General features: G+C 40.7%; 1 protein-coding gene across 1 annotated transcript; it reads left to right on the forward strand.

Moving 5' to 3' along the window:
- The first annotated feature begins 287 nt into the window (after positions 1-287).
- On the forward strand, positions 288-22,428 carry LOC113406704 (TFIIA-alpha and beta-like factor). The gene is made up of 9 exons (XM_026652615.1): positions 288-308; positions 3,145-3,246; positions 3,861-3,984; positions 7,201-7,256; positions 8,797-8,890; positions 12,067-12,668; positions 17,872-18,153; positions 19,770-19,859; positions 22,321-22,428. The coding sequence occupies exons 1-9, from the start codon at positions 288-290 to the stop codon at positions 22,426-22,428; spliced, it is 1,479 nt and encodes a 492-aa protein (XP_026508400.1).
- Positions 22,429-22,812: the final 384 nt, after the last annotated feature.

Here is a 22,812-nt window from a genome sequence, read left to right on the forward strand (position 1 = left end):
GGCCGCCCCAAGCACCTGCTTGCCAAGCTGGTGCCTGGAGCCGGCCCTGCTGAGAGCTCTGCTCCAGGGCCAGGACCGCTAGTGGACAGCAGAGCGCTCTTCACCACCCAGCCCCAGGTCCTGGCTCAGTGGGGCGGCAGCATAGTCAGGCCTGGACACCTCCGGGTCAGTTGCCATGGGAACAGCAGGGGGCGGCAGCGAGCAGCTGCGCAGGACGTTACACGCTGAGCCGTGTGGGCCCAGCGCTTTTCTGACGGGGAGGGGACGCGTCTCTTGCCGGAGCAGCCATGGCTCACGCAAACCCCGTGGTAAGGGCTGGGACCAGGGCGGTCTCCCGCCGAGGGGCAGAAGGGAAACGGGGAGAGAGGAGAAAAAGGAGCTGCCTGCCCAGGTCGGCCTGTAGTGTAATATATTAGGGTTTTACAGGAACGTCCCGGATGCCTTTTCCCTCTGCCCTGTGACAGGCCGTCGCCCAGGGCTGTGCCGAGAGGGGGCAGATGGATTGCCCCCTCCCCTCCGCTGTTATGCTGAGCGAGCGGGGTCCCACTTGGTACACAGACGAAAGTGGGAAACGTTCAATGTTTGGTTTGTGCCGCCCAGGCTATGCTTAGACGCTGCAAGCTCCTGCCCTACAACAGCTAGACGAAAAAGGAACGATGCACCTGGAGGAGACCGCAATCCCCGAGCTCTGCGTGTAGACCTCGCGTTTGCGACCTGAATTACCAAGAAAGGGGCATCAGATACTATTTATCCTCCCGTGTGATAGCATTAAAGACCTTCAGTTATTAACAGAACACCGACGTGGTTTGTGCAATCAAGCAAAAGTCTATCAGACTCGGTTTTGATTTAGTAATTGCCTCAATTTGTTGTTCTTGTTGCCGAAATTAGAAATGGACTTTTAAAATAAAATCTGGAGACTAGAGTTTAGTTTGAAAGCCCTGGAAGCCTTCTTTATTAAAAAAACAAACTGTTTTGTGTGTCATTGAGTAAAAGCATTAATCGTGTGATGTTGACAGTTATTATATAGTTTTCGAATAAATCTGACCTAGTTTGGATAAATATCTCTTATTTTCCTGAAATTAGTTAGCTGGTGCTAGGGAGAAATCTGAATCCTTCACTCAAACTTACTTTCTTATGCCCTGTTTTTGAGCTTCCTTTGTGAGCCTCCCACAGGAACATCCTTCTTGAGTGTTTGGAAAGCATCTAGCACATAGTGGGTGCTATCAGAAATAACTGTTGCCTTGCTTTAACTTTAAGATGTAAATACTGCCATTGAAGTCATGGAGATTTAAAGTTTTTAGGATTGGGGCCTTAATAATTTCCACCCTCCTTTTTATTTTGTTACATTCACCACTTCCTCACTTCATACTTCATCACTCCCCCAACACTGCATGTTTTTTTTAGGAAGCTGAAAACTCATTTCAAGACATGACAATTATTGATCTGTTTGACCTCATGGTGTGACAGTTGTATGTGTGAGATAAGAGTAGAGCACGCTAATATACACGCTCTATGATAATTGTGATCATGTTGTAAGTACAGTATTTAGTGTTGGAATTGTGAGGTTACCATTTAGGATCCTGTTTGAAACATATATCAGAATAAGACTTTTAACTTTTTGTAAGACTTTGCATAATAAAATATAACTTGGTCAGTTTCCTTTGAGAATTAGGTCATTTGAAAGCAAAGTGTTTGTTTTACAATAATTTAATCTCAAGATGTCTACTGAATTGGCAGGGGGAGGCCATTTGAGGTTCTTGACTATAATTGTGCAAGAGCTGATTTTATTTTTTTCTACAGCTGATATGTTGAAATGTACCTTGGAATTTTTCTAAGATCTTTATTGTCATCTGCCTTTACTGCCACCCACCCCCTCCCACATGGCTATGTATGTTGTTGTTGTGAAACAATTGTACACTTGGGCTGATTGCTTTTTAGCTAGAAGTAATTAGTTACTTCACAACAGCGTCATGCCCTCAGATATGTTTCACTTGAAAATCATTTTATTTCACGCATCCTAATTTTACAATAATGAGAGAGTAGGTTTATTTTTAACATTAAGATTAAAAAAAAAAGGGAACTATGAAGATTTAGAATCCTAACACTTCAAAGATTGGCTAAAGGTTCAGGTTCTAGCCTAATGTCAGCACATGGCGTACTTCATAGTAATCACTGTTCTGATTAAAACAGCTTTTAGCAATTGAGGGCCCTAACCTTGCAATCAGATCCATGTAGGTGACCCCTTCAGCCTGCACAAAGCCCTGTTCTCAGTCTACACTTGGGAATCTGGCTGTAGGATTGTGACCTAAAAGAGAAACTATTAGCCTGAGCAGAGGGGCAAAAAATCTCCAGGTCTGATTCTGATGACATAAACTGATCAAATGCATTGACTTCAGTGTAATTACCTTCAGATTACATTGGGTTTTTCTTCCTATTTTTATTGCAACTTTTGAAAAAGTCACGTTACATTTTTCTTCTAATCTGAAATTATGTATTGATAACTGTATTGTTATAACATGAGTTAGCAGCAAAATAGCTATTACAATCATAGCCATAAAGCAACAGTCTCCACTCTCTGTATTTGGCTCACAACTGAAGCTGCTCATGTTCTAGAAACTAGCCAAACTAGAAAGTGTGTTTTTTATTTTCTTCCTTATATTGTTAGTTTCTTCCTAGAGCTTCTTTGTGCAGCTTTAGCCAGTGCTACTTTAATGGTCTTACACAGCAAATGCTAGCCTGAAACAGAACATGCTAGTTTGAGAATATGCTGGAATTGTTCTCCTAATGATTTTAGGACTCTTGCTGGATGTTATAGCTAAAAATAACTATAAATTAAAAGAAATCTAAAATTGAGGCCAAAATCCTAATTTTTCCTTTGATATTTTATTGTTAGTTTTTCATTCTACAGTGCCATAAGTGATTTGGTAGAGGAAAAATGTTCTGGCCTATCTAGTTATCCCAGCAGTTGCATGGGCCAGAATCTTCAGCCATAAATGGTACTGTCCCCTGGATCTGTTCATTTTATAATATGGCTCACAAAGCCAGCTTACAAATCCTACCTCTAGTCAGAGAGTCTGTACTTCACTTGGAGCTATAGCAAATGTCAGCCTGTGTTTTAAATTCTCTGAATTGTGTTTTATTCAGCCTAAACTCTACAGATCTATTATTGAAGATGTGATTGAAGGTGTCTGGGAACTCTTTGCAGAAGAAGGTGTGGAGGAACAGGTCTTGAAAGACTTGAAGCAGGTTTGTTGGATAATGATAAATCAAAGAAACAGTCTTTTTCTTGGGATATCTTCTTCTACCTGTCCTTATTTTTCTAAGGCCCCACAGGGTACAGGCACCTTCCATCAAAATCAAAGAGAGATACATATATCCTGAGAAACATGAATTGGAGTCCAAATCTGGTACTTATTCTTAACATTCTGCTGTTGAATGGTTTCTTAGGCTTGGTCTACACTTACCCCCCAATTCAAACTAAGGTACACAACTTCAGGTATGTGAATAACGTAGCTGAAGATCGAAGTACCTTAGTTCGAACTTACCTCGGTCCACACGCGGCAGGCAGGCTCCCCCGTTGACTCCGCGGTACTCCTCTCGTCTAGCTGGAGTACCGCAGTCGACGGCGAGCACTTCCGGGTTCGACTTATCTCGTCCAGACAAGACGCGATAAGTCGAACCCAGAAGTTCGATTTCCAGCCGCCGAACTAGCGGCTGGGTGTAGACGTACCCTTAGATTCAACCATTCAGTTTTCAGGATTATCCTGAATAGTTAAAGTGCCTGAAAACTTTAAATATATTAATGGATGAAAACTGATTTGGGCGACTTAATAATTTTCTTATTAACATCTTTTTCGCAGGTTTGGGAAGCTAAGGTGACTCAGTCTAAAGCAACAGAAGGCTTCTTCAAGCATAGCCACTATTCACCCCAGTTCACCTTGCAGTTGCCACACAACTTACATCGCACACTTCAGACATCAACAGGTTGGATATTATTTGTGAGAGGCCAACAGTTGCAATTTAACACTAGTTCAATGTTTCAATAACCTCTTCATTTGAATTGTGATGGGCCAAATTCTGTTCTCTTTTACTTTGGTGTAGATCTAGAATGAGAGACACTATGAAACTGAAAGCAGAATTTGGCCCACTAAGGGATAAATCCTGTTCTGGCACGCTAATGTAAATCCAGATATTTGAGTTCAGTAGAGCTACTTCAGATTTGCACTGATGCACATGAGATCAGAATTGTACCCCTCTGTTCTCTAGGCCAGAAGTATAGCACATCTTAAAATTTGTAGTTTTTTTTTTTATTTTTTTATTTTAAGAAATGTGGACTAATTCTAATTCAGTTTTTGTTTTTTAATAGATTGTTCCAGTGTTGAATAATTCAAACTAAAAAGAGGTACTTTGTAGGGTTGTCAAGCGATTAAAAAAATTAATCCCGTGAATAAACAATAATAGAATACCATTTATTTAAATATTTGTGGATGTTTTCTAAATTTTCAAATATATTGATTTCAATTACAACACAATACAAAGTGTACAGTGCTCACTTCATATTTATTTTTGATTACAAATATTTGCACTGTTAGAAATAGTATTTTTCAATTCACCTAATACAAGTACTGTAGTGCAATCTCTTTATCATGAAAGTTGAACTTACAAATGTAGAATTATGTACAAAAAAAAGTTTTATTTTTGAATGCAATGTAAAATTTTAGAGCCTGCAAGTCCACTCAGTCCTACTTCTTGTTAAGCCAATGGCTCAGACAAACAAGTTTGTTTACATTTGCAGGAGATAATACTGCCTGGTTCTTGTTTATAATGTCACCTGACAGCCAGAACAGGCGTTCTCATGGCACTGTTATAGCTGAAATCGCAAGATATTTACATGCCAGATGCACTAAAGATTTATATGTCCCTTCATGCTTCAACCACCATTCCAGGGGACGTGCTTCCATGCTGATGACGTGTTCTGCTTGATAACAATCCAAAGCAGTGCGGACTGACACATGTTAATTTTCATTATCTGAGTCAGATGCCACCAGCAGAAGGTTGATTTTCTTTTTTGGTCGTTCGGGTTCTGTATTTTCCACATTGGAGTGTTGCTCTTTTAAGACGTCTGAAAAAATGCTCTACCCTCTCAGATTTTGGAAGGCACTTCAGATTCTTAAACCTTGGGTCGAGTGCTGTAGCTATCTTTAGACATCTCACATTTGTATCTTCTTTGCGTTTTGTGAAATCTGCAGTGAAAGTGTTCTTAAAGTGAACATGTGCTGGGTCATCATCTGAGACTGCTATAACATGAACTATATGGCAGAATGCATAAAACAGAGAAGGGGACATACAATTCTGCCCCAAGCAGTTCAATAACAAATTTAATTAACACATTATTTTTTTAACGAGCGTCATCAGCATGAAAGCATGTCCTCTGGAATGGTGGTTGAAGCATGAAGGGGAATGTGAATGTTGAGCATATCTGGCAAGTAAATACCGGCTACAAAAGTGCCATGCAAATGCCTGTTCTCACTTTCTGGTGACATAGATGAGAATTGGGCAGCATTATCTCCCGTAAATGTAAACAGACTTGTTTGTCTGAGCAATTGGCTGAACAAGAAGTAGGGCTGAGTGGACTTGTAGGCTCTGAAGTTTTACTTTTGAGTGCAGTTACGTAACAAAAATCTACATTTGTAAGTTGCACTTGCACAGTAGAGATTGCATTACAGTACTTGTATGAGGTGAATATACAATTTCTTTTGTTTATCATTTTTACAGTGCAAATATTTGTAATAAAAATATACATTTTGATTTCAGTTACAACACAGAATACAATATATATGAAAATGTAGGAAAAAATCCAAAATATTTAATTTCAATTGATATTCTATTGTTTAACAGTGCAATTAAAACTGCAATTAATCACGATAATTTTTTTAAATTGTGGTTAAGTTTTTTGAGTTAATCGCATGAGTTAACTGCAGTTAATTGACAGCCCTAGTACTTGGTTTTAGGGACAGATCTTAGTCCTTTAAGTCCCTTTGCACCACTCTGATGGTTCCAAGAGTACTTAAAGCTGCCTAGATCAGCAATTGAGGGTCCCCCTACTGTGAGAGAGCATTGACAGCAGAGACAGGGATCCAGTGGAAAAAATAGTATGTGAATGTGTAAGTCAAGATTGTATCATAATATATATGCACAAGTGATCAATTAAAGGTGAATGGGCAACTTTGATTCTGGTATTTCCTAATTTTTTGAGTGCTTGATTGTGTAACCTTAATGTTTTATTAATGTAGTAGTATTTTTAGATGTAGTAATAATAAATATACAGGGACATAGTACTCCTGGGCATTGAGTCCTGTCCCCAATGAGTTGCAGGCAACTTCATCATACAATCCCATTTATAAATGTATCAATTTGTATATGCTAGGTACAGAGGCATTATTTATTTAACCTGGCCCAAGGGTTCTAGATTCACTCACTATGGGAAGCATTCTAACTTTTCCTGTAGAGGCGGGAAATACCTAGGGTAGAACAGGCTCTATTACAGGTAACACAACTGTAAAAATGTATGGACTCTGTTTATGCTTTAAGTAGGATTTTCAAAAGTGGTCAGCACTGGTCTAATTCTGTTCCTGTTGTAGTCAATGAGAGTTTTACAATTGACTATAATGGGAGCAGATAAACCAATGCTGAGTGTTCTGAAAAATCCCATCCTGCTTCTGCTGCTAGCATTATTGGAGCTGCACCGGTGCAGAAAATTGCTTACAAATTTTCCTAGTGTTGACAATGCAGTACACTTGATATAAGTTTGTTCAGTCAGGTTAAAATGGTGGTGTAATAAATAGAAATGCCAAACTTAATTTCTACAGTGCAACTCCAAAAAAAATCTTTTAATTTAACTCTTCAGTCTGCTTAACTCAGCAAGGTCTTGTGAATAACAGTACTTATAAATATTCTAGATTTAGTATAAGGAAGACTTGCTGAAATATTAAATAATGGCAAATGTGTTCAGCAGTGTTCAGGATTGTTCACTTAAAACATATTTATCGCTGTAACACCGATTATTAAGTAATTTGTCTTGTCCTCAATGTAGTTTGTGTTGACAGAAGCTACAATGTGTATGAAATTGAATGCTAATTCTTTGGTGTGCCTGTATCAGTGTATCTTTGCTTTTGTGTAATACTTATTGTTTCTGTGTAGCTTCTTTAGTCATCCCTGCTGGCAGAGGTATTCAACAATTCACAACAGCAGACCTGGTATGTAATTTTAATGCTATTTTATTTCTAACTTTACAATATTTAACACTCTAAATGAAAAAGTTAAGGCTCTTTCCATGTGTTAAAGGACTTAGTGGGAGGCGGAAGTGTCTAGATGCTCTAGACCGGGGGCCACAGGGACGTGGTGCCGGCCGCTTCCAGGAGTGGCGCGGGACCAGGGCAGGCAGGGAGCCGGCCTTAGCCCCGCTGTGTGCCGCTACCATCCTGGAGCCACTCAAGATAAGCGGCGCCGGGCCGGAGCCTGCACCCCAACCCTCTGCCTTGAGCCCCCTGCTGCACCCCGCACCTCTCCTGCATGGCAACCCCTTGCCCTGAGCCCCCTCCTACACTCCGCACCCCCTCCCGCACCCCAAACCCCGCTCCATCCCTACATTCATGGCCCTGCATGCAATTTCCCCACCCAGATGTGGCCCTTGGGCCAAAAAGTTTGCCCACCCCTGCTCTGGACAGCATGTGGGTAATTTTCAGTGCCTAATAGTACTTCTGATAATTTTGTCTGTGCCCTACATGATGTACAGTAGACAAGAGGGAGGAGTCTTTGCTGGGTGTGTGCATTCAACATCTGCAGAATCTAAGCAGGGGAGGAGGGATAGCTCAGTGGTTTGAGCATTGGCCTGCTAAACCCAGGGTTGTGAGTTCAATCCTTGAGGGGGTCATTTAGGGATCTGGGGCAAAAATCTGTCTGGGGATTGGTCCTGGTCTGAGCAGGGGGTTGGACTAGATGACTTCCTGAGGTCCCTTCCAACCCTGATATTCTATGATTCTATGATTTAAAAATAAAAAAAGAAAACATAAAATTTAGTCCTTATAGTTGTGATTAAAACCTTTCAAATCTAGCTGTCTCCAGAGACCCCTTCAGAGCAACCACCGTTGCCAATGGAGTAAGGGGGGGGGGGAATGGGTGTTCCTGGCTGCTCTGCTATTAGAGCAACTGTTGAAAATTAGTGGAAGGGATGGCTGCCATTTTTAGAAGTTAGGTGTATTGGTGGAGTGACACCCTGTAAAGCAGGGAATCCTGGAAACAGGCTCAGCTGCCCTAGTAGAGGGCTTTGTGGATGTGCAATGTGGTGGGGGGACATGTTGATTTATTTGGGTGGTGGTAGGGCTGCCTCATATTCACATACTGTTAATATTGAAATGCAGGAGGCTCTTCAAACACTGGATATTATGGGGGGAAAGTAGTATACTGGTGCTTGAGGTGCAGAGTGAGGGGCTGCAAGGAGGAGTTTTCCCTAGAGAGGACATAGGTGCTGGAAAGGGAAGGGGCATATTGGGCAGGGAGCATGTAAATGGGGAGGTACTCAAGACAAGTCTAATTTTCTTAAGCATTTCATTACAAAACACTGCTCACCTTGCTGTAGCTTAAGGGTCAAAACCATTTTTCAGTAGGGATGATCATGGGGAAAGACTGTAACTTAGATTTCTTGAACTGCATTTTGCTAAGTATGACTGTTAGGGCCTCAAAGGATAGAGCACGAAACGCAACTTAATTTCACTAGTAAATCTGCTGTGTGTCTAGGATGCTTCACGAACCAGTGCAACTTTGACTCTCCCTTCGGGTATCGCTTATCCTATCCATGTACCTGCTGGAGTAACGCTACAGACTGCATCTGGTAAGATTAAGAAAAGCTGAACTCAGACACCAGTTATAGTACATAGTGTGTTGACCTGAATTTATGGGCTAGTTTATTATGGCTCGCCAATGATCTGACCAGAAGATATTTAGGTTCTTGTCCCAATTCAGGCTACAGGGTTAGAGAATGCAGAGTTCGACGTCGTGAGAGGACCCTCAGGTTGTGTAGCAAGGACACTTATACTGAGGACAATACCAAATTGTTAAGATCTTTATTAAAATGAATGAAAGAATAATAAACCATATAAAACAGAGTCACAAAGAAGTAATACAATTCTATTACCTCTGGTGATAACATCTCTATGCTAAAAGACTACTTAAACTAGCATTCTTACATCCTTCCCTGAAGACCTGGTAGTGGGAGACAGAGGACCAGCCTTGTCTCTGGCATGCCCAATGAATTTGATGGTCCAGGCTTCCCAAGTTGGTAGGGATTAGGTTCGAGTGTTGAATAGCTAAGCTATATTGCAAAGTTGAGCTGATAGCTTGATAGAAGATAGGAAAGAGCGACCCTCCTGCTTGGTTGTTTGCCCTCTTTTAGGGTCCTGGCACTACCTTAATCAAGGCCCAACCATGCCCAAATCTTATTTCCTCACCTAGATAAATCTTTGGGTACACTTACTCTATAGAGTATCATATTATGACATATAGTCATATGTATTAATATTGATTATGTCATCCCCGAAACCATTACCCTTGGCCTAACTTATGACTTCCATGTGCTGCGGTGTACCCTGCGGTTACCAGTCTGTTCCAGATCTATGGTAAACACGTTCACTTCCCCAAAGTCAAAAGGGGTAACCAGTAGGCCATTTATCTATGCCAAAGGTTACAAACACTCATATTGACTTGCTCTAGCTAATCATATAGGATATAGGTTCCTTGCGTTACAGCCAACTATTATAAATAACACAATATGGAATTCAGCATAAACAAAACCCAAGAAAATAATATAATCAATCAAACCAATGAAGAAAACACATTATGCAATATAGCAAGCTAGCAAACTGACCTCATGGGCTACAACTATGAACAGATCTCGAAAGATGATCACAAGTGCATGGGGTGTAAACTGGATGCCAAAGTAAAGCATTGGTGGATAAAACAAATTATACTCCTGTCTTTCTCTTTCTGAACCTGTAGCCGATTATAAAGTGACTGCTATTGACCAGTTACAGTGTCTGTTAAATCTGCAGCATGTAATAGTGCACCCCTGCAATGTTATTTAACATCATTCCCAGGTGACGCCATCAGGGCCGGCTCCAGGCACCAGCTTACCAAGCAGGTGCTTGGGGCGGCCACTTCAGAGAGGGGCGGCAAGTCCAGCTGTTCGGCGGCAATTCGGCGGATGGTCCCTCACTCCTGCTTGGAGTGAAGGACCTCCCGCTGAATTGCCGCTGCAGATCGCGATCGCGGCTTTTTTTTTTTGTTTGGCTGCTTGGGGCGGCCAAAACCCTGGAGCCGGCCCTGGACGCCATTCTCTGTTATACTGCTCCTGCTGTAGGTTCTGCTGTGTCAGTCCAGATGTGGGCATGTCCTCCTCCTGACTGAAGGAGATAGTCTATCCAGTCTCCAATCAGTGCAGACAGATTCTGCCTTGTCAGGGTGGATTTTCCTTAACTGCTTGTTTTGATCAATTCCCTCCATCCCCAGTCCCAACCCTTTTCTTTCTGACAGGGTTACATAGGATAGCCTAGAAGGCTGTGTGGAGAAATTAACCCTCTCCTTGCACTCACCAGAGCACTTTGAGGGGAAGGCAGCCCTCGGTGGTGTAACCCTGGGAGTAGTTGTGGGGGCGGGAGAGGGTAGAAGAGGGGCATTGTCCCCCCCCCCAAACTGCAACTCTTGGGCAGGTGTAGAATTTGCCCCCCACCTCCACCTCATGCAGCCCCATTGGCCTGACTGGAGCTGTCTCCCCAAATATAAATCAAACCAAACCAATGGGTGTAACCACTTTTCTCTTAAACTGTTATTCAGAGTAGAACAGCAATGTAAAATAACACCATCTTCCTCCATCAGATCTACTTATGTGTATTGAGTCCTATCTATTGACTTTAATGATACCCATACATTTTACCACTTCAGCCTTTTGGAAAACTTAATAGGCCACCAGTAAGGGAAAATATATTGGTAGTTCAGCCTCTAAGCCCAGGTGCTGAGATTTTTAGCAGAGTACTCTCTCCAAACACTGCTGGAAGTGGTGGTGGTTCTGTCTCCTGCCTCAAGCTATGTCTAAATTTAAAATGCTAGTGGCGCAGCTGCACTGCTTTTGCACTTTAGTGTAGACACTACTTATGCTGATGGGAGGGCTTCTCCCCTCAGCGTAGTAATCCATCTCCCTGAGAGGCGGTAGCTAGGTTGATGGAAGAATCAGGCAGCACAGACAATACTAAAGAGGTTTATTCACGGCACTGGGAAGACTGATAAACAGCTTTAAAAGTATGATGTTACAGTGACCAGTTATATACATTTTCTTATTAATCTATTTGCATTTATTTTGTACTTACAGAGACAAACATTGTTTCAGAGAGAGAGAACACTTAACATGATAATGACAGGAAAAGAACATATGCATAGAAACCATTCTGATTACATTAATTATTTGTGACTATCTTTAAGGCAAAGGGGTGGGGTGGGGGTAGGAGTGAGTGTCCACAGATATCCGGAGAGCTGTGGAGGGTTTGTACTGTTTTCTTACTGAGAGGCTAAGTTACTGGGCGGTCATCTGACCATTTAAGTTATCAAGTGTTTACAGCTGCCATTGTCCTTGGGCCTCTGGTAGGCCTGTTTGTTAGTTATGTGGGTTTCTGCCTCAGCTGCTAACTGAATTTTTAACTCTTGCCTAACAACACATACCTTGGTGCACATAACAAAGTTTATTCCGCACATGGATGGAAAAAATTAGAAGGAACATTGGCCCCTGCCCTTGTGCTGCTGCAAAATAGGAGTGTTGTGTCTCCAACTCCAGAGCCTTTTGATGGTTGGTTTGTATGGTGATTTCATACTATTTTAAGGCCAATGTAGAAAGTATAACTGAATGAAGTGGGAATAGGCAATTCTGGCATCTGAATTCTAACACTGATAACAGTAAGTCAGCATCAGCTTAACTCCCAACAGGTAGCTTCAATAATCCACTGTTAATACTTCTCTCTATAGGGCACCTCTATAAGGTAAATATGCCTGTTATGGTTACACAGGCCCCAGGAGGTACAAGTATTCTGCAGCATCCTATTCAGCAAATATTTCAGCAGCTTGGGCAGCCTTCAGTACTGCAGGCCAGTATTGCCACTGTTGCACAGGTGAATGCATCTTCTGTTCCGGCAACTGCTGAAAGACTACAAACCCAGGAAGCCCCACTCCAGCAGCCCACTGTACTGCAACAAAGGGGAGTGGAAGCAAAACACTCGGAAAACTCTGCAAATGCTACTCTATTACAGCAACCTACTAGGAGTCAGCAGCAAGTTACAACTAATACAGTTTTGAATCATCAGGCAAACTCAACAGAAAATTTCCAATACACCAACCTTCAAACAGCTGTGTTTACTTCAAAATCCTCTGAAATGGATTCTACCACTGAACCAATGGCAAGCGGTTCATTCAGCATAACTCGGAGTGTGCAAGACCAATTATCCACAGAGCTACAAGATTCAGTGCAGCAACAGGTGTCTGATGATATCATTGAGATGATTATTCTGGGTAATGGCTTGGATGCTAGTACCCTTCTAAAAGAGCAGGACAGCATTTCTGTCACGGAAGAGGTAGGACCTTCATTGTTTAAAAATTTGTAATGAACTTTAACTTGGTGAAAATATCTGATGAAAGTAGATACTTATCTGAAGAATCAGTATATTAAAGCAACACTATAAAACAAATCTGTTTGTTACTAACAGCACCTCTACATTTTAAAAATGGAAAACTTCAAGAATCTAAGGGTATGTCTACACTTACCCGGTAGTTCGGCGGCGAGTGATCGAACTTCTGGGTTCGACTTATCGCGTCTTGTCTGGACGCGATAAGTCAAACCAGGAAGTGCTCGCCGTCGACTGCGGTACTCCAGCTAGACGAGAGGAGTACCGCGGAGTCGACGGGGGAGCCTGCCTGCCGCGTGTGGACCGAGGTAAGTTCGAACTAAGGTACTTCGAACTTCAGCTACGTTATTCACGTAGCTGAAGTTGCGTACCTTAGTTCGAATTAGGGGGTTAGTGTAGACCTGGCCTAACTTATAAGCAAATCGCATACATTACACTTCAGTTCGTTTGGACAACACGAATGACCTATTCATTTTTACTTTCTGGTTTTCATGCATTAACATTGCTGAAATATGTAGATTAAATGGGAATGTTCATACCAATGATCTTTTTAAAAACTGCCATATCATTGTGACCTTGAAATCATAGGTCAGATCCAAGCCATGGTGGGCAAATTGCCTTTTGAATACAATTTGGCTAGCAAATGAGAAGGAATTCCTGTCAGACTATGTACTCACATTCAGAACCCACAAGTTATATTGTGATATGAGTGAAAACTTAAAAGAAAAGTGTATTTCCCTCAATTAAAAACAATCATCATTCAACTAATGCTGTGCAAATAGTTTGTATTAGATCGCTGATTTCATTAAAGAGTCTCTTTTTTATAATTTATGGAATGTCCACAAGCAGATTGTGGTTTTCTTGAATTTATTTGTTTGAACTGTCTAAATTGTGTACTCCATGAATTTATTACAAATATTTTAAATTCAAGCTGCTTAGCTGTGATTTTTGTCTTGTAAGCCATGTGGTATTGGTTTTATTCCTTGATCAGATGAAGGGAAAGGCTTTTCTGGTTAAAATTGCATTTGGCAACAACTGTTGCCTGGAAAACCCCAATCACTAAAATATTCAGAGTGCACAAATGTGGTAAAGGTGAATTCATTTAAAATCATGAACAAAGACTAATGGAACACATTCTGCATTATTCAGTCAGCTCTATATGGAACCTGGTTTTGAAACAAACTGATATGGTCTGGAAGGTTTAGAAGAATGGTCAAAAAGAAGGATCCCAGGAGTACAGAATAATGCAATAATATTTCAATGTGGTATCTCAGAAGTGTGTGGGTTTTTAATCTTTATTACAGTGTTGAATTCTGTGGGACATCCTAAATGATTCTAGATGATTGAAGACTCGGATTCCCCCCCCCTTATTAAGCTCTTAGAATCATTTAGTACTAATGATTATAAGACAGAGGGGGGCAAACTACGGCCCGCGGGCCACATCCGGCCCGCTGGACCCTTCCCTCTGGCCCCCGAGCTCCTGCCAGGGAGCGGGATCAGGACAGGCTTGTGGAGGAGCCAGCCCAACTCCCCGGCAGCGTGGTGAGCGGGGTGGAGGCTAATCCCTGGCCCCTCTCCTTCTGCTTCCCTCTCTCCCTCCCTCGCAGTCACAGTTCCCCCAGCACCTGGGCAGCGTGGCTGCAGCTCCGGCTGCGTGGCACAGCTATAGCGCCGCCAGACCTGGTGCTCCAGGGCAGCGTGGTCAGGGGGCGGGGAGCAGGGGTCGTTGCAGGGGGGCAGTCAAGGGGCCTGGGCCCTGCTGCTGGGGATAGGGACAGAGCAAGCCAGGGCCTCCCTCCATCCCCAGCATGCTTGGCCCCTGTCCCCAGCAGCAGCCAAGCCCAGACAGGGAGCGAGCCCTGCCCGACTGCCAGGAGAGCAGCCAAACAAGCAGGGGAAACGCACAGGGAAAGGACTGAGCCCCCCCCTTTCCCCCACCCCACAGGTAAAGTGGGGCAGGGAGGGTTGGATAGGGGTGGGGGGCCCCAGGGGAATGGTAAGGGGGTGGGGAGCAGGGGAGATTGGATAGGGGATGGGCATCCCGGGGGGATGGTCAGGGGACAGAGAACAGGGGTGTTTCGATAGGATGCAGGAGTCCTGGGGTGCAGTCAGGGGTAGGGAGCAGGGGAGGATTGGATGAGGGTAGGGATTCTGGGGTGCTGTATAGGGGGCGGGGGCCAGGCCACACCTCGCTGTTTGGGGAGGCATAACCTCCCCTACCCAGCCCTCCATACAATTTCTGTACCCAATGTGGCCCTAGGGCCAAAAAGTTTGCCCACCCCTGTTATAAGACCTATACAGCTGCATTTTCAAAAATGACTAATGTCTCAATTTTTGGGTGACCACCTTGTCACTATTTAAGGGTGCTGATTTTTCAGAAAATGCAGGCTCCTATTAAGGTGTTTCATGTTAGGCTATGAAAATCACTAGTTACTTCTTAAAATCTTGGCCTTGGAATCCAGTTCTGGTCTCATTGAAGGCTTCATTATTGTAAGAGTCCACAACCTGAATGGACATAAGGCCCATTTGTAAGGTTCTGATGACATGAGCAGACAACTCCAAGCTTTGGTTTCATGGCTCATGTCAGCAGAACCCTTCAATAAATAACCCATATAATTATTACACAGAAAAACAAAAACTGTTATAAGAACATTATTAAGGGCCCAAAGCCAGAATGAAGGTTGTGTATTCAAACCCTTTGTGCATATGCATTATGAGCGTATGTGACCGTGTAATTAAAGACTACTTTTTCTAGAGGACCCCTGCCTTATTCAGGGCACAGGATGGACAGTACTCCCTGAATGAGCAGTTATACAATATTTTGTTTGTGCTCAGGTCACATTTTCAAGCTTTTTTCCACATCCATGAGTGATAAAAACATGGACTTTTTGTTTTGCTTTTCAAGTGAAAAGTGAAATTCTCATGTATTGTGTAAAAAAACCACTTTTTAAATAAAACACCAAATTTTGTGAGACTCTTGCTAAGATTGCAAGAGATAGCAAACCTGACTCCTGGGCTTTTGTTATGGTAGACTTTTTCAATACATATGTTTTATAGATTGAATGACTATTCAGACTATATTAAATACCCCTTTCTACTGTTAAGATGTGGGAACTACTGAGTTGCATATATGACTTTTAGTTGTTCTGTCTCAGTGCTTTGAGGTCCTGATCCAAAACCCATTGAAGTCAATAGCAGCCTTTCCAGTGACTTAACTGGCATTAGATCAAGCCCTCTATCGATTGTAGTCAGTTTCTACCTACCACTGCGGAATTTGGCCCACTGTGGTATAAACTGAGGACAGGGATGATTTAGTTGGGATTGGTCCTGCTTCGAGCAGGGGTTGGACCTCCTGAGGTCTCTTCTAACCCTCATCTTCTGTGATTCTATGACTTGTCTGCACTTACAGTGCTGCAGCTGTAGCACTTTAGTGAAGATGCTACTATGCTGACAGGAGGCCTTCTCCTATCGGCGTAGTTAATCCACCTCCCTGAAAGGCAGTAGCTCTGTTTACACTGGGGGGTGGGGGTAGGTCAGTAATAACTGCGTCACTCAGGGGTATGGATTTTTCACTTCACTGAGCAATGTAGTTATATTGACATAAGTTGGTAGTGTAGACCATTGGCTCTCAACCAGAGGTACGCAGAAGTCTTCCAGGGGATACATTAACTCATCTAGATATTTGCCTAGTTTTACAACAGCCTATATAAAAAGCACTAGCGAAATCAGTACAAACTAAAATTTCATACAGATGATGACTTGTTTATACTGCTCTATATACTATACACTGAAATGGAAGTACAATATTTATATTCCAATTGATTTATTTTATAATTATATGGTAAAAATGAGAAAGTAAGCAATTTTTCAGTAATAGTGAACTGTTAAACTTTTTTGTATTTTTACGTCTGATTTTGTAAGCAAGTAGTTTTGAAGTGAGGTGAAACTTGTGGGTACACAAGACAAATCAGACTCCTGAAAGGGGTACAATAGTCTGGAAAGCTTGAGAGGCACAGGTGTAAACCAAACCTAAGGCCACGTCTACACTATAGACCTATATTGGTATATATCTACACCCCTGAGTGACCCAGTTATACTGACCTCTAACCCTCTGTGTAGAGAGAGCTATATCAATGGGAGAAGCTACTGCCTCTCAGGGAGGTGGATTAACTACGCTGATGGGAGAAGCTCTCCTGTTGGCATAGTAGCATCTTTACTAACGCACTACAGCAATGCAGCTGCGGCGCTGTAGCTCTGTATGTGAAGACAAGTTCTAAGGTATTCGTTCCTGAAAGTTATCAGTGTTTTTTGATGCAATGGATGCTTTGGTATCAAGGAATTGCCTATACATAGATACATATATGTTGTCGCTAGATGGTATTTTCTAATGGAAAACTTGTCCGTCAGAAAATTTTCAATTAGTTGAAATTGAAACGTTCCACGGAGCGTTTTGTTTTTAACAAAACTTTATTTAGAAAAAAATTGAAACAAAGCATTTTGATGTTTTTATTTCAAAATGACTTTCATTAACAAAACTTTTTAAATTTTTATAAGATATTAAAATATAGTAAACCCTAATTTTAAAATAATATATGAAGAAATCAAATCAAAACAATGAGATTTTAACTAAATGAAACATTTCAGTTTACCTGACCAGAGTATTTTTGGAAATTATATTTTGCAAGAGTCTTTTGAATTTTTGGCATTGTTACTTTTTATTCTGAATCAGAATTATTTTTTTTCCAAATGTCAGAATTTCCCTTGGAACAGAAATTCTGATTTTTTGAACAGTTCTAATATCTATTGATTTTTTTTTAAAAGGGAAATTTGCTTTGAGTATTAGAGACCGTATTTAAAAACCATGTCTGGAAAAATGGATTTCATATTATTGAACAAGTATTTGAAATGGGGTTCATTTCAGGAAAATGTATATATGACCAGATTTTCAAAAGTGCTCAGCTCTCATAATTGGGGCTTGACTTTAAAAAAAAAGAGCTCTACTCCCATTTAAACACCTAAATAAGGTGACAAGTTTTTCAAACTTAGTACCCAACAGATCTCCTAGAGAAGAATGGGAGCTATTGGGTGTTGAGTTCTTGTGAAAAATCGGACCTCTTGTCAAGCTCTCATTGAACCTTCTTATTCCTGTCAGATGGAACCTACTGTACTGATGGAATCTGACATACGGACAGAAAAGGATATCTGCAGTGACATTGAAGGGATCATTCAGCTAGATGGAATTGATGATGTTTTTCCTAAGGAGGAAATAGAAAGTACAAGAGATGTGGAAGAAAATGAATTTATTGGTATTATTGATGCGGAGGATCTGAAAGTGTTGGAAGAGGAGGAAGATGAAGAAGGTGACAGTATTTCAAATGCTGAATCCAGCGGCAGCAGTGATACCGAAGAGCCCCAAATAGACATAATTGAGGAGGTAATTAGTTTAAACATTCTAAAGCAAGTCAGAGAAATGTGCCTATCTGCATGTCTGGTTGCTTAGATCCAGAATATCCACTGGTAGATTGAGGCAGAATACATGGTTAAACTGTGTTTTCAGAGCAGAATGTAATAGCTATGGGGTGGTTTGAGAGCTTCTTGGGCAGACCATAAAAAATAGGAGGAGTTGCTGTGATATTTGTTGCTTATTGGATGAATTAACATGCTTTTAATTACCAAAACTTGAGGCTGGAAGTGAAATTCTGGCCTCACTGAAATCAAAGGGACTTTTGCTATTCGTTTAAGGAGGGTCAGGATTTCATCCTGGGCCTCTATCCTGGGAAGCAGTGACTCTGGGAAAACATTTTGGGGTCATGGTGGATAATCATCTGAACATAAGTTCCCAGTGCAACGCTGTGGCCAAAAGGGCTAATGTGATCCTTGGATGTATAAATGGGGGAATATAGAGTTTTGGCACTAGTACGACTGCTACGCTACTCTGATATCCACTATTAAAGTGGAATATTGATAAATTGGAAGGGTTTCAGCTAAGAGCCTCGAGAATTATTAAAGAATTGGAAAACATATCTTTATAGTAGTAGACTCCTGGAGCTCAATCTTTTTAGCTTAACCAAGGATGACTTGATCACAGTCTGTAAGTCCTTATGTGGGAAACAAAATTTGATAATAGCCTTTCGGTTTAGTAGATGAGGCTATAACAAGATCCAGTGGCTGGAGATTAAATCTAGACAAATTCAGACTGGAAATAACAGTGAGGGTAATTAATCATTGGAATAATTTAACAAGGGCTGTGGTGGATTCTCCATCACAAAATCTTTAAATCAAGACTGGATGTTTTTAAAAAAAAGATATGCTCAAATTCAAATAGGAATTAATTCAGCAAAGTTCTATGGCCTGCATTACACAGGATGTCACACTAGATCAGGGGTTCTCAAACTTGGGGTTGGGACCCCTGAGGGGGTTATGAGGTTATTACATGGGGTGTCACAATCTGTCAGCCTCCACCCCAAACCATGCCTCCAGCATTTATAATGGTGTTAAATATGTTAAAAAGTGTTTTTAATTTATAAGGGGAGTTGCACTCAGAGGCTTGCTGTGTGAAAGGGGTCACCAGTACAAAAGTTTGAGAACCACTGCACTAGATGATCACAATGTCCCTTCTGGCCTTAGAATCTATGAATCCCAGGTTTCCATTGCTTCTAAAACACTAAACAAGATTGGAAGGGGAATCAGGCAGTGTATGCTACAGGTTGTCTGTTTCCCAGGAGACCAAGGACAGCTGAGGAACACTTAGTCACAGAACAACTACATGTATTATATGATTTTTCTCCTTGAATCACCTTTCAGAGAGTCTTGCCTCGTGACATATGGAAGTTGGTTTAGCATTCCAATTTCTGGGAGAGAAAGTGGAGTTAACTTTGTCAGCCTTGAGTGCTACTTGTAATTATAAATCTTAGTCATTTTGGGGGGGGGGGAGGGGAATATCAGTGTGAAGAAATGTCTTGTGCATAATGTCTTGTGTTACATCAAGTATATTAGACTTTTTTAAACAACAGTAAGTAATGGTGTTTAAATGTGACCTTTACTCTCCAGGATCCTTTAAATTCTGGTGATGATGTCAGTGAGCAGGACACACCAGACTTGTTTGACACAGATAACGTTATAGTTTGTCAGTATGACAAGGTACAGTATATAACCCTGTTTTGTTCCTTAACAGTAATTTTAGCCCATCCATTTCTGGTAAGAATTATTTTTGGGGATGTGTGTGTGTGTGGAGAATGTCAGTTGTTTCATCAGTATTTTAAATAATTTAATTATCTGTTGGTTGAAATGCACATAAAAACCAAAAGAATGTAAACTTATTTGCACTATTGTATTAAAATTCATCTACAGTTTTCCTGTAAAAGGAGAAACTTCTTACAAGGGCTGTCAAAGGAGAAGGATTTCAAATCTAACATCATAAAGTGCAAAATAAAGTCCTGTGATGACTTGTGTGTGTGTTGCCTTCCTGCTCTCTGTTCCTATTTCGTTTCCTGGTTCCTGCTGCCTGAACTCAGTGCTGCTGTTCCTATTTAAGGATGCATGTGTAGCGCTGAGGGTGTGCAGCTATTCAGGGCAGGCTGCTACAAACCTGCTGTTTGGACTGTTATGGTTTTTCTTCAGATTGTTGCTGACCTCGCTCGTTCTTGGTTATTGCAAGTTTTCATTGACAATTTACCGGTATGTTCTGCTTTGTGGTGTGGTGGTGGTTTTGCGTTTGTTTTTTGTGGTTTGGGATTGCTGTTCTCAGTGCATCAGAGTGTAACGGGTCCCAATCCTGCAGACACATGCACATTCTTAAATTTAGTGAGATGAATAATCTCAGTGGCGTCAATAAAACTACTCATGAGTAAAGCCAAGTATGGATTGAGTGAGCAATAAGAAGAAGGGAAGAGTATGCTTCCTTATCTGGTAGTAAAATATTCCTAAAAGGATTTTAAAAATGTTTACCACAAATCCATCTTTTCAAATAAGCAAAGCAAATAAGCAAAGTTCTTAATGAAGACACATGGTCCGTCCTGTGTTACTGTTCACAATAAAGTTCATTCTGAGCTAGTTTAGAGGTCAAACAAACCCTTTGGAACTCAGGTGGCTGCTTTTTTGCTTTTGTGTATCTGAAACTCAAACTGGAAAACCAAACTTTGTTAGAATTACATCTTATCTTGAAATCATGGAAAGTTTCAGCTTCAACACATTTTATTTTTGTCAAATATGTGGCTTTTGAAAATAGAGGCCTACATTTTCCAAAGTGATTACTGATTTTAGGTGCCAAACTTGAAATGCCTTAAAGGAATCTGAGATTTAGAAAGCGATGAGCACTTGATCTCGGAAAATCACACCATTTAAGGTGTAACAAGTTGAGTACCAAAATCACTAGTCACTTTTGAAAAATTTAGGTGGTCAGAGTTTGTATAGAAAGCTCATCTGAATCTGAACTACATTAGTTGTATTGTGATACTATGATATTTCTCCCTAAGAAACTTAATAATACTATAAGTGCTGGAATTTTGAAACGTTCCTCTCTAAAATTAAGATTTTGTATGGATGAATGGAAAATTTGGTCTGAAATATATTTATATCAATGTGGAGCTTGAAACCAGAGCTGCTGTGAAGGGATTTCATAACAGATGTGATTAGAATTTGAGAGCTATGGATTGGCATGAAAGTCTGAGTCTTTCTTGCCCCCCCCCTCTTTTTTTGTGTTTTTGTTTAATGCTATGAAATAATATGTTGGCTAGCTAATATATTGGTTACTTTTCCCAGACAGACCAGTTTTACTGAAAAAATTTCTAAGGGAGGGCGGAGAGATTGAAACCATGGTCTCTTTGGCCAAAAGGCAGAATATAATTATCTTGTAATTCTGTTCCTAATTATCTTTAGGGCTATTAAACATAGTGGGAGGATGGAAGTGGGATGACTGTCATTCTAACATGTTCCAGCTCTTTGAAAAAAAAACTTCTATCACAAATATCATTACCAGAAAATCAGGAGGCATTCTTTTTGTTTCCTAGTCTTGAAAACCGAATCAAGTTGAGAATCTGAAGAATCTATAAAACCATTTAATTCCATGCCTTTCAAGATGAACTACAAAGATTTTTGTGTTGCACAGAACTTTTTTTATAGGTCTACAGTATGAAACCAAATATGTTTGGTGTAAAAATATGAATACATTCATACATTCTTTGTGTGGAACATTGTGCTTTTTAGCCATATTTTTGGTTGCTGTATTATTTTGGCCTTGTCCTACTATCCTACCATGTCCAGTACTGCATGCAAAATACAAAAATGCAATACACAGAAATGAGTAGCTGCGCCCACAAGTACTCATTTTATTGACTGGATACTCATGCAATCTAGGTGTCGATATTTGAAAATGTATCTCTTGGTCTATTCTCTGGCATGTCAGACTTTCACAGTACTCCATATCTGAGCTCTGTTCAGAGAAGCAGTTTTTTTATGTATTTGTTAGCACTAAAGGTTAACTTCAGTCCTTCAGCCCTACCCCCCTACCAGCTTTGTTTAATTCTTAGAAACTAGTCAGTTTCTGAAGATGTTCTAGTAACACACTTTTGGGGGCACTGATTTTCACTTTTTTTTTTATCAGATTCATCGAAGTAAGAACAAATGGAAGTTCTATTTGAAAGATGGAGTAATGTGCTTTGGAGGTAAAGACTATGTGTTCGCAAAAGCCATTGGAGATGCGGAGTGGTAAATCCTCACTGGAGTAAGTGAAGTATAATTTTTTTTTATTACAAAATGTTATATAACCTTCAGTGAGGAGCTACTGAACTTGCTATGTTTTGCAATTTTTAAAAAATGAAAATGAAACTGCATTTGTTGAATAAAATATATGAAATTGAAAATTAGTTTTGTTTCTAATAAATGCAAATTAAGACTGTTTTATGTTCACCATTCTTTTTTTTCTGATTTATATTGTTACCTTTTTACTAAAAGAAGTATAATCAGAATGAATAGCTTTAATTAACAACTAGTGTGTTGGATCTGTAAATGGAATAACAAGTAGCTACATTTATGTAAGTTCAACTCCTTTTTTCTTGATAAGTTAAAATGCAATGATTTTTACAGTGTTAGACAA

This window comes from Terrapene carolina, unplaced genomic scaffold (genome assembly GCF_002925995.2).
Source record: "Terrapene carolina triunguis isolate 2854851 unplaced genomic scaffold, T_m_triunguis-2.0 Scaffold126, whole genome shotgun sequence".
Lineage (NCBI taxonomy): Eukaryota > Metazoa > Chordata > Testudines > Emydidae > Terrapene > Terrapene triunguis.

Bases quoted from the DNA above. Each gene is read 5' to 3' on its own strand.
- LOC113406704 (XM_026652615.1), top strand. From the start codon at position 288: ATGGCTCACGCAAACCCCGTG. The intron at 309-3,144 runs GTAAGGGCTGGG...TGTTTTATTCAG, and splicing joins TGGCTCACGCAAACCCCGTG to CCTAAACTCTACAGATCTAT. The intron at 12,669-17,871 runs GTAGGACCTTCA...TATTCCTGTCAG, and splicing joins GCATTTCTGTCACGGAAGAG to ATGGAACCTACTGTACTGAT.